A 12497-nucleotide genomic window follows, 5' to 3' on the forward strand; every position below is an offset into this window, starting at 1 on the left:
TAGCTCAAGAACAAACACCAAGCAGCTTCAATGAATGGCAGGAACTGTTTCTCTGCACCCAGACATAGTTCAGAGTACTGCAAATAGTGACCAAAGAAAAAAGGACTTGTGAGACTCTTGAAAGAATGGATCACACACACCGTTCTCCACTTTCTTTCCCCCTCTAATTCCTATGCTTGCTGTTCCTTTTCTTTTTAAGTTTGTTATAAGTTCCTTCATTTATGTGTGGCATCTGTAACTAGCAGGCAGGTCTCCTCATTCTCTGACCCACAAGACCTATGGCCTGCTCAAACCATGAGTGTGTGCTTTTGCTTGAAAGATTGAATGGCTTTAATGGCTAAAGACCTCTTCACAAGATCTGATTTTGCCATGACATTTTCCTTCTGCTGTCAAGCTTCTTTATGCTTCTTTTCAACCACTGAAGTAAAAACACCTTTTAAAGGAAGCTCTATTATCTTCATTTTATAAATGAGTCAAATGAGTCACAGAGGTAAAATACTACTAGCTAAGAACATTCAGCAGGTCAGTAACAGAGCTAAGAATAAAATTCAGGTCTCTTGACCCCAATCCAAAGTACATTGGATTGCCCTGCATTAATCCATTGAAATCACTAAAGTGGATGACTTGTTAAGTTGCTACTCAGTACAAGCAAGAATGGCAGAAACAGGCATTTGAGTTGAAATCCAAACTGCCACTTGTGTACCTGAAATACTGACTGGCTAGACTGTAAGTAAAACCAAGAGTGCAACCCAAAAGACCTTTGTGTAATTTACTTCTGTGCCATGGGTGCCACAGGTGAAAGTTTTCTTCCTAAATATCAGTTACATGTGTAAATTTTTGTTGTTGTCCATGCGCCATGCCTGGTAAGATGCGTTAAGATGATAAGCCATCTTTCACTTGCCTACTAGAGAGTACTTGTCTTTCTATTTACAAAATTCTCAATGTATAAATTACATATCTCCTTGCAACTGAGTAAATGTGCTTTGAGCACACTTGGTACTCACTGAAACCACTGAGGTTAACACAGCATGTAGAAGGCGTGGCTGGAAGGAGGAGATAAATGACCCTTGCTTTTGCCTAATAACTTAATGTCTAGGAGAGCTGCCTCAGATTGAAGGAGCTCAATCCAAATTACTTGCCATTTCTGTTGAAGCTGGGGTCAGACAGAAAGAGAGACAAGAGACAGCTTGACTTCATAGTCTGACAATTAGAGGGTTGAGTACATGATGTGGAATTCAATAGTCTGAACCCAGGAACATCTCTGTATGTCAGCTAATTACTGCTAATTTAGAGTCAATAAGCCATCATAGGAAGACAATAAGATGATTTATTGGTACCCAGTTATGATGAGAGAGAGGAGGTGAGGCTTGAAGCCAGATTCCTCAAGCCCTACCTCAGGCTGTAAAGGCAGGTGTCAGTTTGTTGCTCTCCTACTGGCTTATGTTGAATAAATTCAACAGGAGTTGCATATGGCTATTTTTCCAAGTCTATTCTACAGCCTGATGCCTAGGGCCTTCTCTCAAAGTACAAGAGATGCTGGTTTAAATTCCTGCAGGAGAGAATTGAAGCAAGGACTCTCATTGCTAGGGAGAATGCCCCGGGGATAGTGGGAGAGAGAAAGGGAGCGAGAGAGTGAAAAATCAAAATAAAAATAAAACAAAGTCTGCTGCCAGCTGTCCTTTCAAACGGATGTTCCCTTCAGGCAGCTGTGTTTGAACATACTGCTGAAGTGTCCAAATGCTGGAGTGGCTTCTCGGTGGTGAATCGCTTTTCGCAGATCCACCTAAAAGCAGCAATAAGATCAAAACTGTGTTCTGTGAATAAAGTTGGATTTCAAACACACTGTTCCGTTCAGATTTCCCTTGTAGCTCCCTGCCTGGCACACTGGCTATTTTGAAACACATTTCCACTCACTTGACCTTTTCACAAAAGTACCTCATAAAAGAATTCTGGGTATAAAGATTAGGTGAAGTTAGATGACATTGGCAAGTTAACTAAATTTTACCAGATTTTACAGAAATATGCATGAAAAAGGCTTGCAGGTGAGCCCTGAGGAGTTAGTGGAATTCTATTAAAATCAACACAGAATTAGCATTGCAAAGGTGACTAGGTGTGATGAAAGAGGAGTTGAAGCCTGGAGCAAACATATCAAGACAGCTGACAGTTTATGCTCTTTATTTTAAAGCAGATGGATGACCACCATTTATAAAACACAGCAAAATAAACAGTTTCAGTCAAATGCAAAAAAGTGATGTCTTTTCAAACAACAGACTGGCTCGGTGCTGGTATGCCATCATAATCATCTGAGTAGTGCTGATACTGGTCAGTAAGAAGAGGCTGATGTAACTCATCCTTATTTTTCTTGACACGTACGATACATGCAGCAGCAGCGAAGATAATTGCAACAAGAACCAGTGCAGTCACTATTGCGATAGTTATCATCTCTGTGACACGGAGAGCCCGACCTACAGGAAGGAAAGCAAAAGGGAAAGTTATTAAAAGTAAATGTCAAATATATGGAGAAACATCAGAGGGACAGACCAAAGCTCAGTATCTGTCATTATTCAATGAGTCATGAAGTAGAACTAGTTTAAATTTTGGTTGCTAATATTTGTTCCAAAATGTAAGAAAATTTCAGTCTCTCTTGTTACACTCTAAGAACAGTCCTGGACCTTTCTTCTGCTACCTGGTTTGTGAGGGATTTGCATTCTCTGTAGTGATTTAATAAAGGCATATGATATAGGGATAAGGACCTTCTGCAAGGTTTAGGTCCAAATGAAAAATTCTTCAAAAATTGAAGTGGATAGTGAGAGCTTAATGCAGGAACAATCTATAATCAGTAACTATTTAGCTGTACTAAACCCCAAACACAACTGATTTGAAAAGCCAGGCAAGAAAAAAGAAATAGACCTTTACAAAGGCATCAAATATTGTTTGTGATATTTGAACCAACTTTGTTGTATGATGCATAAACTTTAAGGAAGAAAGACATGATAAGAAAAAAAGAGGAAGCATCTAGGTTGGACAGTTTACCTGGCCACTCGACTTCGTAGCTGTATCCCAGGTTTTCTGGTGCAGTAACAAACATTTCATTATTGGTAACTGGAGGCCAGAAAGGCACCATATTGTACTGTCGGTTATGTCCAATAGGGGCATTCTCCAGTGGATATGTTGAGATATCTAAATTTGAAAGTCAAAGGACACTTCTGTAAATAAAATCAAAATAATCTGCACTACTTCATTTTTTTTTCTAACAATGACTCAGGGTTTTGAGTACCTCAATTTTTTTCTTCCTAACCTAAGTTAATCTAGAAGGATTGGTTTTCCAGTGTGACAGATCCAGAGCGGAGGGCTCTGCTCTGTCCAAAAGCAAGACCACTAGTGATATCTCTGTTTTTTAACAGAAACCTCCAGTAAATTGTAAAACTTTTGCCCTGTGTTGGGCTTTTCATGTCTTCTTGTATGGAAAAGGAGAAATATGTATATATGGAGGACTCCAAAACGTTTTTGCTACAGTCTGGCTTTGCCTGACTGTAACAGTGATGAAGAGCTCTCTCATGCATTTCAGGAGGGCAGCTGATATGAACTCTAGTGGAATTTTTTTGCAATGTTACGGTAAATCAGGAGAAAGTCAGCTGAAGCAAAAAAAAAAAAAGAGAAAAAAAATCCATCTTGGTAAGATGATGCAAAAGCTTGTGATAAGTCATGTAAATACCACAAGGGGATACAATTGCTCTCTGATATTGATGTGGGAAAAATACATGAGGCAGGTTGTGGAAGCTGCACAAAGAAGTCTCAGTTGTGCAACAGCAGCTATCTTCTGTAGAAGAAGGAAGAGGGGGCTGGAGTGTCCTAAGAGGAATATAGTCGCCGCTTTGTGTAGACTAATGCATTACACGTTCTCCCCTCAGTTCACTGATGCCAATCTCCTTCCTCCCTTATTCCTTTTCTCTCTGCTTTTCGGAGTTAAAAAAGCAAGGACAGCAATAGTGACCATCCTTTGAAAAGATATGGAAATGGTTATGGAATGCTGGTAGTAAATCACAAAGGTGGTCAAAATTAATTGTGAGGGTGTGCATGGCCTCTGATCTTGTTTAACAAGAAGAAACATAGATATTTACTCCACACAATGACGGAATGTCTATGAAGTATTTGGACCTTCCATGGTTACACTGTCTTTGCTCTATGGAGACAATGTATTTGCACATTTTGTTTTCTTGAATTGTGCCTCTGGCCAAGTCCCTTCACAGACAGTGATTTGAAAATGGAAGTCACAGGGGTGAGGAAGGGAGCTTGCTTGTTATTACTCTGTCTTTGTTAACTATACTAACGGTTAAAATTTCAGTCCTCGCTCCTAAGCTTAGGGGCTGTCCCACAAGAAACAGCTGAGCTCCTGTGACTACAAAGACTGACAACCACCCATCCCGCTTCTGTCCACGAGCACATCTTACCTGCAGAATACCTTCTCAGCCACTCATCAAAAACAGCATCTGTAAATGTGTGCAGGAGGACAAAAATGGGATCATTTGGTGATAAATGAGTTTGCCCTCCTGTCCCATTCAAAAACAGATGAGCCAAGTTGTGAAGACTTCGAACTGCTGGGTCATATTTCCCTGAAGGATCACTGTACCCTGAATATGCAAACAAAGAAGAACACAAAAAACCCCAGTGAAGGTTTTGTTTGGAAGCTGAAGTCCTAGCTGGATACTTTTTTTCTCTGAGAGGCTGTCATGTTGTTGTGTTGCCTTGCTTAATGTAAATGAGTATTTAATTTTTTACCTATTAGGTATTTGAGAAATGTCTCTAGCGTGCATAATTTTCAGATTAAAATAGCCTTTATAAAAGAATGCTGAGAATGTGGAGTGCAAGGCTGTTGGGATTTAGTGCAAAAATGGCCATGCATCATAGCATGAAAATAAAGGTATATATTTGGGACCTACATATCTTTCAGCATAACTGAAATAGTTGCATGTGTTTTCTAACTGCTGACTTAAGTGTGTATGTTACCATCTATCCTAATGAGCCAGCTGTTATGTTTCCACACATTATTTCCATGCTTACTGCGAACACATCTCAGAAAGCTTCACATGCTTTGTTTTTTCAGTGAAGATACCCTATGTAACTCTGTTAGTGCCCAACACCTCATAACCCTCATGTCAGATGTCAGGTTCTGAAGCATCATGAAAACTTCTCTTTTTCAAGCTCTGGCCAAACTTTCCAGAGAGGGCTCCATACAGTTAATTGGCTAAAGCCATGTTTAGATACCTAGATATTGACAACCCATTTGTCAAATGGTAAGCATCCAAAGCTTTCATATATACTTAAAAGGTTGGTGCAGATTCTTGGTTTTGTTTTCCAAGAGAAAGAAAATGGAGCAGATCTTCCCCGTCATAGAAGTTATGCCTCTTCAAAAGAGCCAGAGGATCTGTGGAAGGTCTGGCAGGGATCTGAACTGTCACTTGGTAATCTTTTCTCATGAATCCTAGTCTTTCCTGTTAAAAACTCTGGATTATTAAAATGCAGAAGCAGCTGGCAGTATGCTGACTGAACAGCGTGGATCAAATCTTTAGGCTGGTTTCTGTGTTGGGGAGTGTTTGTTCAGATGCCAGTGACAGAAAATTTCATTTTAAATGTGTAGAGCTTAGAGAAGAACAGAGTTATATGGCCCAGAGAGAAGGACTAACATGTTTAGAAGTAAATTCTGTACCCAGACCTCAATTGCTACCTCAATACCATTTCATTAAGTACTACCAAGGCTTACAACTTCTTTTGCTTTCGTTTGTTTTAATTCAGATACAAGAGTAACTGCTATGAGCACTTTTTTGCCTTGTTTAAGAATGCAGCTGCATCAATCTGTCTGTTTTCAGCAATGACAACCTATTACTAGGTTGCAAGGACCTGATCTTAGCGAGTTTCTACTTAGTATGCTAGTGGCAGACTTTTGAGGCTTTTATGAATTTAGAGAACTGACATAAGCTATAAAGTCATTTACCCAGAGCTTATTTCCACTTAATACTAAGCTAATAATGCTAAGAACAATGTTTTCTTAGTGTCCAATAGACTGTCTCCAAAGTCATCCTTCCAACAGGAAAAATGGCAAGCCTGCTCCCTTGACTTATTTGGAGTTGTTCCAGGTCCTTTTATTTGCCATGTTTACCTTCTACTGTGTTACGGAAACTGTCTGTTGAATTGGAGTAGAAAGGAGGAGTGTCAAAGACACCAACTTCCAAACACTGAGCAACATCCTCAGGCTCTGGGAGACGCTGTACCATAGGCCGTGCAACATTTCCAGCAGGATTTCTTCGGATGGGACCACCCTCAGTGCCTGGGGGTGGAGAGAAGAGAGAAAACAATGCTGGTGTAAAACAGTAGGCCACAGAATGCATCCTTTTAATGGCTGAACCATGGGGGGGAAAAAATCCCTCGCAAAAGACACTTAAACTGGGTGAATGGGTCAGTTCCTCATGTCAGACAAAGAATCTGAATCTTCATGGAGTCCTGTGTGCTGGATACTTTGCAGCAGGATTTTAAAAAGCTTCTAGAAGCCTCTTATTGAAATTTGTGGTTCTGTGAGTTCTTTGGGAAAATTTTTTATATAAGTGATTTTTTTGATGAGACCTAGGACAAAAGTTTTGAGAATGTCCTGACAGAGTAGCTGGGGAAAGGACCATAGTTCATTATATAGATGATTAACCAAATATTGTCATTTTTCCCTATTTTTTCACCCTATTTCCATGAAGATGCTGAGTTGCGGCTTGAAGGTGATAATACAAGACTCTTGCTGGGATTTTTTAGCTTTTACAGCTGAGGTAGATGTGTTTGGATTCAATATTCTTCATATTCAAACCACAGTCCACATAGTTAACATGGGGATTTGTTAGATGTTCTCCTTTTAGGAGCAGAATGCCATGAAGGTGATAAGTGGAGTAGTCAGAAGAAAACTTAAGCTTCAGTTAAGAAATGACACTGCCAGATTTAATTATTTATGGCACATGAGATGAATAGATACTGCATAGGAAGGGACGTCAAAGCATTTAGCTCTTCCTCTGCTACAAGCTCCTGATCAAATTTTGAACTGCTTGGAGCCTCAGTGCAAGACAGATGATAAGTATGTACTATCTCAGAAGACTGATGAAACTTGGATCAAAAATATTCAAAAACCACTTCAAGAGTTTTTGGCTGGGAAAAGCCACTGGAATTTAAAATATTGTATTTATATATTATTAAAAGGATTTTCTCTCCAAATATCTGCCAGCAGTCATACTTACTGTTACAGATGGTTCCCAAAGTTTCATAGTCTTCCACATTTTCACATAGCACTCGCCACTGCGAGAAGATTGAGTTCTGGCTGATAAGAGAAACATCAAAATTGCTTCTAGCTCCCATTAAGTCATCTGAGCAGATATCACAGGTGTTTTGTCCTGTTGCAAAATTCCAGTAGGGCAGTCCAAAAGTGGGGTCCTGCAGCATGTTCTAAACCACATAAATATGGTGTTAATTAATACATGTGTGCCCCACACAGCTATAATATTTACTGCTAGAAGGATGTTAAAAAACAGTTAAATACATCTTAGTAAGAGTCAGAGTCCTGCCTCATGGAGGAGAGGAAATCCATGGAAAATCTATGAAATCTGTGTAAAAGCTTTTGGTAGTTTTTCACTTTGATGCCTTTGTTCAACAGGACAGATGGACCATTGAATTGAGCCATGGATCTCCCTCATTAATAAGACAGTACCTCTTCCCTGAAACCATGTTGTGAGTAGTAAGAAGCATCACTTAATACTGATACCCTATTTTTCCAAATATTTTTAAGGCCTGTCAACAACAGCAGCATTTGTAGCACACAGAATAACTAAGCCAACTGGAACGACTGAGCAGATGGAAAAGTAAGGAAAAGGGATACCGGCCCTTCAAATTGTCATTGTTTGGTTCTAGTATGGGTTGGAGTTGAACAGTTCTGAAATGTGTCCTGGCTTCCAATATTTATATACCAGGATGTGTTGGCCAGCCAAATTAGCTTAACTAATGATCAAGTTTACTAACATAAATAAGAATATATATTAAATCACCAAGAGCTAGAACTCCTCAGGGCTTCCACATAATGAAATGCCACTGATGTCAAATGTGAGTTTTTGAAGGGAGTTTGTGCCTCAGCCTGATGCAAAACCATTGAAGCTAGTAAAAAAACTTGAAGGCATTTCAGAGACTATTTAATCTGACCTTGAAAACTTAATTATCTCTTCTTTAAGAAGGATGATTATCCATAAAATAATATATTCCTTTTATGGATAGGACCGCACAAGGACAGGAAAACAGGAGAATCACTGATTTATGGAACAGAGTATAACAAAACACTAATTTCTCTAACCAGTTACACTAATTTTGCAAATAAAATGTGATTCTGAATCCCCAAGCCATCTCTGTAATACTTTTCTTTAGAATTTCTGCTGCTTTGATTAGTCTAACTTAGTCAAGAATCAGGGTCTTGATACTAAAAATAACATTAGCAATAACTTTTGTTGGTCCAATAAAATGCCTTCTATGGATATATAGAATTTATACATATTTTTACAGGAGATTTTTATGTAACTTTTACATTTTCCATTACTCTGATTGAAATATTATTTTTAGCATATCTGTAACAATGACAGTCTAAAACCTAAATGTGCTGTATTAACTTTAATATACCTAATGAGTTACTGAAATTGAAGCAGAATTATTTCAACACGTACTGCTATCATTTTTGCCTATTGGAATATGAGGAGAAGTTCTTTAACTGTACAGAACATAGCATGAACACATGGCTCAACATTAATATGAACTTTACCTGCATGTCTCTTTCAAGCTGCAGTAGATGGTACCTATGCCACGTGACAAAAGCTGGTCCCTCATGAGAGAAATCAATGCCTCCAAAACTCTGCTGCCCTATACCAAGGAAAGTCTTCCTGACAGAATAATAATGAGACCACACAAAGTAGTTATAAATGGAGATGTTCTCGAATTGTGGTGTGTTGCCGTCCGGTCCAAATATTTCCTCACGTCTTCGTGTAGCAATAACAATGTCAGGATGGATTGTCACCTTGGCTTCGTGTAAGGCATTCACAAAACGCCCCCTTTCTTCTGCACTCAGATCCAAAAGATTCCTCCTGACTGTGAGGATACAAAAGAAGCAAGTTACCAAAGTAATAGACACTCAAGTCTGATCCCTCTCCGAATAATTCTGGATAAATTCCTTTTTCTTCAAGCATTCATCCATTTTTAATTGGGGCAATTCAGAGAGTACTGAGCGTAAATAGAAAATGTTATTTATTATCAGAAAGGTTGAGCTGAATAAAAATAAAGCCTAAAACCTTGTGGTTTTAGCGCTTTTAGAAGTATTGTTACAGATTATCCTTCCATCCTGTCAGAGAAATGACACAGGCAGTTCTTTGTCACACAAACCTTTCAGAACTTCATCCAATATACTTAAGTTTTCCTGTGGTAATACTTTACAAGAAAAGAATACTATATAGCAATTTATAATAATCAGAAGCTCTACCGCTTGACAATTTATTGAAGTACATTGTTTACGCTTGAACCTTTGTAGGAAAAATGGCAGATTCACCAGAGAATTGTGAATCGTGAATTTCACACAGTACAACATCTCTCTTTAATGTCATTACCTGCTATTATTAACAACAGCCCTATAATGGTCCTTTTTAGCCGTGTATCTCAAAACCTTTTAAAAATATCATTGTCCACATAGACAGTTGAAACAAGGAAGAAAATTGACTTGTTGAAATACCAGTATATCAGCAAGAGGAACAGAGTCCACGTCACCTCAACCCCCATCCAGCATTCTTTCACCTGGACTGAGAAGATTTCAGGCTAAGTTTAGACTAAGACACATGTAGCAGTCCTCAGAGCTATTCTTCAACATGCACTCATTTGCATTATAGAAAAACCTGTAAAATCCATAATTGTCCAAATAAGTAATAGATTATGTTGATATGAGAAGCAACAAGTCTTCAGCATGAATCAGTATGAAGAATAAAAGTAAATTACATTTCACTATATAAAGTTGATTCAGTGCAGCATATTTGGCTTCATTGGAGTTTATAGAAATACTTTTATGAAGCATGAATTTAATCCAAGGACTCTGTATCTTGAAACATGCTTTTCTATTTTGCAGAACTGAACTGATATGCTAGCTCTGGTCACTGATGGGTTTTTTGCTGTTGATTTTAAGTAGCGCACTAAAAATATTCATCTAATTTTGATTTACATAGACATCTTAACCTTTTCATTTTTCAAAATATGTGCCTGAAAATATATCCCAATAAAAAAATTGGGACTATCATTAAAGTTAGGCATGAATTTAGAAAATATGAAGGCACCAAACTGCATTTTACAGCTATTTTACATGGATATATCAACAGTAATCCAATAATTATTTCTAAAGTCTGAGCAGCTGGGGCCAGCTCTATGGATGGACAAAAGAGGTGACCTCCATGTGGAAACTTAAAGCATAATAAGAAGCTAATTTCCCCTATTTAAATTCATGTTGTCATGCATGATAAATCTGATTTGCTTAGCATTTAACTGAGTAGTAAAGGATTTAATAAGCAAGAAAAGTAAAAAGTGCTCTTGTATACCCTAGAAAATCAGCTAAAGCTGCTTTTTGCCTGTCTCCAGGTTTACTTTGCTAAGTTTGTGCGTGTTAACATTTATTTCTTGGTTATTTTTCAGAGTTATCATCATTGTTAACGAGAACAGGCCAGAGCATCAGAGGTTGCAACCTGGCTTAGCAGATCCAATTCATGAGTCATACTTTCTGCTTTCTAGTTTGCTTCTTGCAGCTCAAAGGATGAATAAAATCCAAAGGTCTTTCCCACACCCCTCAATAAGTTGTTTTTAAGGAATCTTATTGTTAGAATTTTGAATTGGGAAGCGGTCCTTTGTTAACCCTTGCTGGAACATCCACTCACACTCATGGAGCGTTTCCTATCTGGGGAAAATAATGGCTGTGCTGATTTCTGTTTCTGCAAGAGGCACTGCACATTTGTGCTAGAGATCTGTTGTTTCTCATGTCAACAGAACCCATCACTCATTTGGGGGATTATGGATTTTACAGGATTTCAATAACACCTTTAAACTTTCACTAATAAAGACTGAAATCCTGTTCATTCAGATGGTTTTGACTTGAGAACAAGGATCTGTCCCCAAGCCTGCTTGTCTTTTTCAATTCACCTACAATATTCAACATTTTTGCAGTCCCACAAGGATTTCATAACTGTTTCAAAAAATTTTAGACATCTGTTTGCTGATATTCTGGACTAAACTGAAACTGGATAACTCTCAGAAAGGCCCACCAGTGCCTGTGCTAATTCATCTGAACAGCTCTTAGTCATGAGTTAAGGCTTTTAAAGACATTGACAACAACTAGGTAAGTAAAAATTTACAAGGCCAGGTACGTAGTTTAGAAATGTATTAAGGGATTTTAAATCAAAAGAGCTGCTGTCACACTTAAAGTAGTCACAAGGTATTAAACATGATATCTATTACTCCCAGACATACTCACAAACACACATATATTGTTTTACTCTTAAATAATTCCAAAGAATATAATTTTTTCAGCTTAGATGTTCTATTCTTTAATGGACTTGGTCCTAATCCTGCACTGACTACAGGTTTTGCTTCTTCCTTTTATTGGGTGGTAAATGTAGGTACTTGGTACACAAGCTGAACAACTTATCTGCTGCCTTAATAACCCCTATGGCAAGGTACATTTGCTAAATAAATATAAGGGCCATTTTGTATTTTAAACAAAATAAATATACTAAGTGCATTCAGAAGCAAGCACTGCCAACAGGCAATGTTCATGTTATATTTCTGATGCTCTTACCTATATTGATTCGTTGGCTACAGGTAGGTCCACTCCAGCCGGGGCGACATGACCCACAGTTGTAACCAGAGAAGTTACCATTGCACCGACAGGTCTGGTTGAAGAAGCGTATGGGCCATTGCTCACGGTCATCCCGCCCATCATGGATGTACTGTGGGCCGTGGGGTCGCAAATCCACAGTCACCTGTACGCACCGGCCCCTCCCTGTAGACACACCACACCGGTCAGTACCTGGCCCAAACACAGGGAAATAGTCTGGGCAACACATGCCGCTCCTCAGGGACTCGACGGTAGCGCACTGGCGAGGGAACTGAGCTCCAGCTTGGCTGATCATGCTAAGAAGCGGTGGCAGGGAAAGGAGCAGCAGCACAGGGAGCTGCATGATGGCGGATCCAGCAGAGCCGGCTCCTTCCGAGAGCTGGCAGTCCACGCACGCTGACTTCTCCTCTCCTGCGATGGGACACCCAGCTCCCTCTACAGAGAGAGAGAGAGAGAGAGAGAAGAATAAAAACAAGTGATAGAAACCTCCAAGCTACCCCTTCCACCCCAGAAAGTGCCTCTGAACCCTGCACTTCAATACTCTAACTGGAAAAGCGAACAACTCTCACTACAG

General features: G+C 39.0%; 1 protein-coding gene across 1 annotated transcript; it reads right to left on the bottom strand.

The window, feature by feature from the left end:
- Positions 1-2259: 2259 nt before the first annotated feature.
- Positions 2260-12266, bottom strand: TYRP1 (tyrosinase related protein 1). The gene is made up of 7 exons (XM_075136465.1): positions 11885-12266; positions 8828-9150; positions 7269-7473; positions 6158-6325; positions 4452-4631; positions 3034-3180; positions 2260-2465 (listed from the first exon to the last, which is right to left on the bottom strand). Exons 1-7 carry the CDS (start codon positions 12264-12266, stop codon positions 2260-2262), a joined length of 1611 nt encoding a protein of 536 aa, XP_074992566.1.
- Between the last annotated feature and the right edge of the window lie 231 nt (positions 12267-12497).

The sequence above is a fragment of the Calonectris borealis genome, chromosome Z (genome assembly GCF_964195595.1).
Source record: "Calonectris borealis chromosome Z, bCalBor7.hap1.2, whole genome shotgun sequence".
Taxonomy (NCBI): domain Eukaryota; kingdom Metazoa; phylum Chordata; class Aves; order Procellariiformes; family Procellariidae; genus Calonectris; species Calonectris borealis.